At 39.7% G+C, this 8,651-nt stretch overlaps 1 protein-coding gene across 2 annotated transcripts; it reads right to left on the reverse strand.

Moving 5' to 3' along the window:
- Nucleotides 1-2,507: 2,507 nt before the first annotated feature.
- On the reverse strand, nt 2,508-8,229 carry tal1 (T-cell acute lymphocytic leukemia 1). Of its 2 annotated transcripts, none has more exons than XM_019262121.2 (4): nt 7,956-8,229; nt 6,041-6,592; nt 5,516-5,634; nt 2,508-4,576 (listed from the first exon to the last, which is right to left on the reverse strand). In XM_019262121.2, the coding sequence occupies exons 2-4, from the start codon at nt 6,550-6,552 to the stop codon at nt 4,053-4,055; spliced, it is 1,155 nt and encodes a 384-aa protein (XP_019117666.1). In that variant the 5' UTR covers nt 6,553-6,592; nt 7,956-8,229; the 3' UTR covers nt 2,508-4,052. The 2 variants fall into 2 exon arrangements, with proteins under 2 accessions (XP_019117666.1, XP_010750967.1); XM_010752665.3 differs by having other exon boundaries at nt 5,546-5,634; nt 7,956-8,226.
- Nucleotides 8,230-8,651: the final 422 nt, after the last annotated feature.

Here is an 8,651-nt window from a genome sequence, read left to right on the forward strand (position 1 = left end):
AAAGGAACAAATTTTGTAAAAAACAAACAAACAAACAAAACAAACAAACACAAAACCTGTTGTTGTGTCACTTTGATAGATAAATCCATTAACTGATTCAATAATTGAAATTGAAATACAAAAATATCTATGTATCTTTTCTTACAGGCTAAAGAAAGATACTAACTTTAATGAGATAGCACATATTTATTATTCCACAATTTATTGCAATATTTCGGCTTCATCTTGGTTCAAATCAAATAATTTAATTCACAGGTTTATTTGTGTATTATGGGGCTTTTTCAACACATAAATGCTTAAGACAAGATTAAAATTGCATGTATGATAAACAAATATGAAAATCAGAGTGGCTAAATCTACATTGCTAGTTTGTGAACAGTATTACTGTAAAAATATTGCGCAAGAGTTTAGATCATTTTATTCAACTTTTCTCTGAAATCAATCGTGAATCACTATATCTCTGTTATAGGGCTTTACTGTCTTAATTTTGAATTCATCATATGTTTAATTATTCCCCTCACACATTCATTGGTAAATTATAATTAAGTAATAAATTGGCCTTACATCTGAGAATTCATTTACTAATGCAACATACTAATATAGTTGTTAGCATGTATTCATGTCTCATTCATTTTTACACAAATCTGCATAACACTTGCAGGTTTCCACCATCGAATTTGCTCTACAAAATATATATATTTCCTCTGTTTTCCTGAGGGAGACACTTAGTCTAGAGTGTACACTTAGCCAAGTTTATAGCTGCTGGCACAGACGTAAACACATATTACATTGAATATTGTGCTACTGGAAAAATATTTGTAAACATGCCTAAATAAACCTCATCAGAGAGCTGTCCTTATGTTCATCCATGTTTTTAATTAAAAGGTTATACATTTATTTAAATATAATGTGAATATTGCACATAATTAAAGTGCAATATTTGGAATGGGATTGCCAACTGGTTTCATCATTTTGAACAACACTGAAGGGATTTTTTTTTCAGCTAAGTCTGGGTCTTTTAAACTAAAAACTCAATTGGAGAGGCTTTACTGGTTGGAAGAAAAAAACAAAAAACAAAACATTCTGGTTGAAATTAAAAGTTAACTTTAATTAAGAAACATCATACTGAAACCCGTTAAAGAGGAAAGCTCAGAATGACATCTCCATCTACTGGTGAAGGCCACCAGTTTACCTTAAATTTCTACCTTATTTATAAGACTGTTGGTGGTGATGGCGTGTGTGTGTTAAAATGTTATTTTGCTTGTTTGTTTATAAGCCTATCTGTGGATGTGTGTGTGTGTGTGTGTGTGTGTGTGTGTGTGTGCATTTATGTATTTTCTACTGCTCTGTGTGAAAATATAAATAACTACCTTGGCGGTGTGTGCAGTGTAATCTGTTCCCAGCAGGCTGGATTCCCACTGTGAGAAAGACAGTATATTGTTCCTGCAGCACCACAGATAACAACTCATTAGCATACTGAATCATTTGGCTGCAAGAGCCACTCTGCCACCCATCTGCACTGAGCTGATAAACACACACAAGCCAGCTCTCTCTCTCACACACACACACACACACACACACACACACACACACAGATCTACGCAGAGCAAGCACACACACACACACTCGCATAACCCTGCTCCCACAAACACGTACACACATACACAGACACAAGCCTCCTCTCATTCCCCCCCTTTCAATCCCTCATATGCACTCCCTACACTCCCCCTCTTTTTGTGAGTCTGTGTGTTTTTGGAGAGTCGGGAACACTGAAGCAGGTAGATGCTTGGCAGGCATTAACCCAGAGACCCCCTCAGTCAATCCCGGCACAGCCAGAGTAGAGAACAGGAGAGGTCTCCAAACACCTGGATGTCTCTGATGCTCTCTGGAAGCAATTATCGCTTTTAGAAATGTCTAAGAGCTGATGTTGTTGTAGCAGTGGTACTGATGGCAAAGTCTGCTGCGCAGATTTATGGAAAATAGGGAAGTAGACTTCATAAAAGTAGCATTTATATGGCAAAACTACAACAACTTTCATTTCCATTTCCCATTTTCCAACGACCGCAAGTTGGCGAGCATAACTTTTTTCGATTGCGTGAGTGAATAACTGGTGGGAGCAGTGGGAGTCTTGACCAGTATGGCTGTTTCACAATGTGTTACAGACACAACAGCCTGCAAACGAATGCAGCGGAGGCTGTCAAAACCACTTTCACAATGGCAGGATATCCTGCAGGTCACCAAGCCACGTTAACCTCTACAGGAAGTTGTCACTTGTTGGGAGGAAGAGAGGATTCCAGTGTTCATTGGGGGAATTTCATGAGGAGGTTGTGGTTTTAACTATACACTCTGTACAGAGAAGGTGGGAAACAGTTGCCTCTAGGAATTTGTCGATTAGGTTACGTAATCATGTGTGTAAAAAGTATAAAATTACAAATATGGTGAAAATGAGTTTTTTATACAATGAAGAAATTAAATTGACTTAATAAGGATGAATAACGACATGTAACTTGAGTACAAATACAAGGCTTTTTCTGTGTGTTTTATTCAGGTGTTTTGTATAAAATTCAGCGATTTAACATTGGATATATTTATAGATACAGCTATCATACAACAAATATGTCATTACCAAACGTACAATGTCCCTTTACTGCAATTCATAAAATACCATAGTTACCAAAGGTACCAATATAGGCTACTAGGTCCTGCTAAAAAAGCAGAATAACCAACAACAGTGAGCAATACTTAACTGCATTTGAAAACTGCTGGTGTCGTTATGATATTAACACTGTGTGTGTGTGTGTCTGTGTGTGTGTAAGTGTGTGTGTGTGTGTGTGTGTGTGTGTGTGTGTGCGTGTGTCTGCATGTGTATATGTGAAATGCGGCAATGAAGGGATTTATTTGTGTACCTTACTAAACTACAACTGCATTACAGTTAAAAAAAAAATAACACTGAAACATTCATATCAAAAGGACTGCATGAGTCATTTCATGTTATCTTACGACCCTTATTTTGTACACTTTAAGAAACACTGCATGTCTTGTACCTCCACAGCAATTTCAAATAGATATATTCATTCCAGGCGGTGGAATTGTTTAACTGTCTGTTGCCGTATTTGGTGTAATTTTCCCATCACCAAAGTGTAACAGAAGTAAATGGTACCACATTTGATGTACTATGTTCAGTTGCTTGCTTTGAGTTCAACTCATCTCGTCTCTCCTCTTTCCTTATTTCATTGTCTCCTAAAAGACCATTTTGATAGTTAACCCATTGACAAACACGCTACACTACATCTTAAACCACATGACTTGAACTCGAGTCACTGTTGTGGACAGTGGAAATAGAATGCTATTTACAATACATACGCAACTGTATGGGTACAATAGTTTCCAGTCGGTTAATTTATGGCCTCTAACTGAGGCAAACTTACTTTTGTGCCATTATTCTAACACACTAAATTTGCTGGGCGTAAATCTCTAGGATTTATTCGTTGATGTTTTAGAACCATTTACTTGCAGCACTCCACAAGCACCTTGGACCTATTCTGGCTGCACCATGATGTAATCAGTAGTATCATTGGTGAAGCATTGGTCAAAACTTCAATATTACACATCAAAAATCTTTGTTAAATGATTTTTTTGTTTGGTTTTGTCTTGTTTTGTTTTGTTTGCTTGTTCTTTATTTCTTTTTTGTGTGTGTTTTATGTTTTTAGGATATCCAGTCTTTGGACTTTGAAAGCACGGAAAATTATAATCCGCAGGTCAGTCAAAGACATGAGACATGCAGAATTTACAAGTCTTTTGTCGGATTAAATTCAACCGATCACCAATCAAACCAAGCTTTTCATCAGTGCTGCCTCAGGTGTAATGTGGAGACAGGAACGTACTCATGATCCAGTTTGGACACCACTATCTCACTACGCGGAGCTTGATTCTCCTTCCTACACTGACAACTCAAAGCTAACTGGTCCTGAGCATATCCATTTCTTTTTTAGTCACTCTCATTCTTCTCTTTTAGTCTCAGGTGTTGTGTCCGTGGTCTTTTGGCATCAGTATCATCGGCGACTAGAGCCATCTAAAGGGCGTCCGTTGCGCCTCAGATCTCTAGCAGCTAGATGAAGTGGGGGCCCACGTGAAGCCGTTAGAGTCCTTGGAGCTGGAGGTGAGTCCTGGTCTTCCATAAAGCTCTCAGGACTACCCTCCGCATCGCCATCAGGCAGGCTTCCACAGCTGGAGCCTGGTGACATTGTCTCCAGAAGATCGTCTCTGGCCAAGCCCACCACTGTGTCCTGATGTCCTCCACCCTGTGGGCCCCCCTCATGGCCCCCAACCAGCAGCCCTGTTTCCCCATCAGTTGTGCTGCCAACATTCCTCCCTCCATCCTGATCCTCCAAGAGGTTGGAGAGGAAGCTGATGTACTTCATGGCAAGTCGCAGGATTTCATTCTTGCTCAGTTTCTTGTCTGGGGGGTGAGTTGGGATGAGTTTGCGAAGCTCCGCAAATGCCCCGTTTACGTTCTGCTGTCGCCAACGTTCGCGGCTGTTAGTGAAGATACGACGTACAATCTTTGGCTGGCCAGCTAGCAGAGGAACAGGGAGGAAAAGAGACAGACATGGAGGGTATAAGTTGAGGAGGCATTGATAGGAGATAGTAACACAAACAACATGAAATGCAGAGCTAAAAGAGAATGCGGTAAAGCAATACAAGTACACTAATAGGAATGGAAGTTTTAGCAGGAGAAGAAGATGTGCATTTTAAGAAAAATTTGCACGTACTAAAAAACAAAAACATCCTGAAGAATTAACTTGCAAGAATTGTCCTCCGTACAGCCATGGATTTTTAGATAATGGAGCAGAAGTTACAGACGCTTGCAAAAATGAGTATGCTGCCAAATACTATGCAAATCTGATACGAAATAAATGGTTGGTTTAGCATGCCAGACCAGAGGGTGTTAGGAAGACCGTGTGCTCCCTATTCCATATTCTATTTACTTTTTATGTATTTAGGTATGATAAAATGCCTCATTGCAGGTAGTAACATCCTCCCACCCCCAACAATGGTGTCTTCCAGGCTATTGTCGCCCTTGGAACACACCCAGTCTATCTTAATCCTTCAGCCCACTCTGCAGTAAAACCTTGGCATGAAGGCAGCAGCACCCCCATCCTCCACCCCTGTATATGGCAGTGAGTGGGCAGTGGTGGAAAAGGATGTTTCAAATGAAATAAACCCCAAATCTGCCTGAAAGGAGCTTACTTTAATGGCATGCAGGTACATGTATTTGACATTCTGATTAGCAGCATCCAATTTATGCCATGAATTATGATGCATTTATTCCTCTGGGTTTAACACTTAAGATGAATTTTCTTTTTCTTTTTTTTTTTGCAAGCCATCTTCTGCATCACTGGGATTAGGTATAGTATAGATCCATGTCAGTTGGATGAACGACAATGGAGATGAGGAGGGGGACGTTTAGGGGACTATATTGGCAGAAGGAGGACACAGCAGAAGTGCGTCTTACCATACTTATAAAGATCTAAAATGCGCCTACCCTCGTCGAGTTCAACCTCATAAGGCGCCGGGCGGCGCTTTACCCTGTTGCTGGGGTACATGCTGTACTGCTCCGACTCCCCTCCGAGACTACATCAACAGAAAGCAGACAAAAGGTGCACAGGTATATGAGAGAACATGAATTTTGGCATTCATCATTTCCTTTCATGCTTATAACACCCTCAACTCTTTGCACCTGGAGCAAACACACATATTATAGGCTAATTCTTTCTTCACACACACACACACACACACACATATATATATATATATATATATATATATATATATATATGCTAAATAATGTCAACATAATGGAAACTCAAATACAGTACAAGCATCCATCCACACTAAAGTGACCTATGTCTGCAGGGCCCTAATAGGGGCAGCATCAAAGAGCCATCAAACTTATAACTTACTTTACAATGATCATATAAAACGTGCATTCATAAAACTATTCCTTTTTTTTTTTTTCTTTTTATGCCTCCACCTTTACCTGTTGATGGCGGCGAGAGGCTGCGCCAGGTTGTAGAGCATCGCCCGGGCCGGGACAGGGAACGCGTTTGGGCTCAGTTGGACCATTCGAGCGTCGTCTCGTTGCGGCAGCGGCAGCGGCAGCGGTGGAGGTCTGCGAAGTTCCGTGATCGGCACCAAATGGCTTTCAGTCCTCTGCTCCACCGCTTTTATAGCGTCCCTCCTGGAGAGCTCGATCACCGGCACTTCCCTTTTCAGGTCAAGGGCGTTGTGAGAGGCAGTTTCCTTGGCAACGCCGTTGATGATGATGCTGATGCTGGTCCCGTTGCTCGAGTTCTGCAGAGGAACGTCATCCGTCTCCTCAACCCCCTTGAAGCGCCCTCCCCTCTCCTTCTCCCCCTCCTCTCTCCTCGGCTCTTCGTCCTCCTTGCATCCGTTCTGTCTGGAGATGATGGAGGAGTTCTCTCGCTTTACAGGACCGGACTCTGCATCAGGACTTCCAGGACAAAGCTCCGGCTGCCGTTTTTCCATCATTTTTTATCACCACTCACCACTCGCTCGAGTCCACTACGTCCTAAATAAGATTTTCCTCGATTATTTTATTGATCAGAACAAAAGGCTATGAAAGTCTTAATATAGCAGAGAAATGACCAAGCTTTCGCTTTCCACGCAAGCATGTAGGGACTGAGCAATCCATTATTATTATTGGCATTAAAATAATTGTGTTCTTTTTATTGTTATTATTATAGAATTATGTTTTTGTTTCATTTGGAAAATTTACATTTCAAACAGGAAAAAAAAACAGTTTAAGACAGACATTGACATTTTATTTGTTGCTTGCGGGTTAGATTAATTATTTTTTATTGATTGTTACATTTTCTTTGATATTTGAAAAAGATTTTTTTTTTAAATCTCGAGTGCCTTGTGTTAAAAAAATTTAAATAACACAAGGCACGGTAATAAGAATGTTAGCCAATATAAGAACTAGGTCTACATTTAAAATATATTTCAATTCTCGAGGATTTTACAGCTTTTGTGAGCTGTTGAAGGTTTGAGAGCTTTTTCAACTGGCTTTGATATCAAACATTCTTTACAGGCTGATGAATTTGCCTCAATTGAACGTTTTTATTCTAAATTTGGAGCTGGTGATTTATTTTTTTAAACGTTAACGTGTCGTTTGCAAAGAGCTTTATCTTGTTCTTTCTGCATGCATGTCTCTCTTATCTGAAGCTTGCTTGGCCTTCAGCACAGTTTGTGTCGTTAACCTTATGTCTGTATGCGAACCAAACCTCTGAGCTCTCCATAAAGACACATTTGAACATATTAAAAGGCTCATGTCGACTGATGTTTTATTTCTAAGTGAACAGATCATCTTATATTACATAGTGATTGTGGATGTCAGGACCACGAAGAAGGGCTTGGTATCCATTCGTCGTCGAATTAAAAAAAACTCCCCTCCTTCTTTCTGCCTTCAGCAAATCCAGAAATAATCTCGCGAAAAAAAAAACACTTGGACTTGATCGAGTATGTGTAGTTTTTTTGTTTTATCGTGGTGTAGGCCACAGTGCTGTTGTTATTAAAGCGTAACATCAAAGGCATGCCATACTGAAAACACCACACATCACTGTGAGGTGTTTTAATAGCTAATTAAATCCATAAATGTCTTAAGAATATTATTATAAACGAACAACGGACCGCCAATACAAAAAAGCGCACTTTTATTTCTGGGAATTGTTCAATGGGCCTCGCATCCGTTATTACATCCCGTACAGCCTCTATCCGATCGGACAATAGCAAAAAAAAAAAATATATATATATATAGGCTAAATATTTCGCACATGACGGCAATAAAATTCAGACGATAGAAATCCAATTAAAGCTTTTTGGAACAACGGGTATGTTGATTTAAATAAGGAGATGTATTATTTTGTACTTACCGTTCCAGCCGTGTTGTTGATGTTACTGTGTAAGTGGAGCCATTTTGTGAGTGGGTCATCCATGTCTGAGGTTTTTCTTTTTTTTTTTTTCTTCTGCCAGTTGTGGAGCAGTGTGTGTGTGTGTGTGTGTGTGTGTGTGTGTGTGTGTGTAGCTGAGTTATTCCTCGCCTCATCCAGTGCGCTCCCTCAGTACGGGGAGCGGAACACAGGCCGCAATGTGGCCGAGTGAGATAAGCGCACGGCAGCGGCCTCTTCATTCCCGATAAGCTCCTAAACCCATTATTTATGAAATGATTCATTATTATTTGGCTGTCGTGGGCTATATAGGCTTGTGGAGGGCAAAGCATTAAAAAAAAAAAAAGCAAACAGCGCAACGGCCTGTAACAACGTGTGGTAGTATAGCTTACTGTAGCCTGAGTATGAGGTGTTTTAATTTTTTTTTTTTTTGATGAGACAAACAAAAGCTCGGGTTAAGCTTTTGACCTGTTTATAATTTCACCAAAGGTTTTTTATTATTATTATTATTGCTAAGCTCCAATAAAAAGATAACTGATGATTGCAGACGTCCCTCTATCTTTTTTTTATTATTTTAATTTTATTTTTTATTTTTTTTAAATTGAATAATATCATTCCTCCATATCCATTTCTGTGTCTTGAGGCAGGTTGTACTGGTCCGAAAAAAAGGGAAAAAAAAGA

Source organism: Larimichthys crocea, chromosome XII, assembly GCF_000972845.2.
Source record: "Larimichthys crocea isolate SSNF chromosome XII, L_crocea_2.0, whole genome shotgun sequence".
Lineage (NCBI taxonomy): Eukaryota > Metazoa > Chordata > Actinopteri > Sciaenidae > Larimichthys > Larimichthys crocea.

Bases quoted from the DNA above. Each gene is read 5' to 3' on its own strand.
- tal1 (XM_019262121.2), bottom strand. From the start codon at position 6,552: ATGATGGAAAAACGGCAGCCGGAGCTTTGTCCTGGAAGTCCTGATGCA. The intron at 5,635-6,040 runs GTAAAGGTGGAG...CTGTTGATGTAG, and splicing joins CCTCTCGCCGCCATCAACAG to TCTCGGAGGGGAGTCGGAGC. The intron at 4,577-5,515 runs GTAAGACGCACT...TTCCTCTGCTAG, and splicing joins TTTAGATCTTTATAAGTATG to CTGGCCAGCCAAAGATTGTA.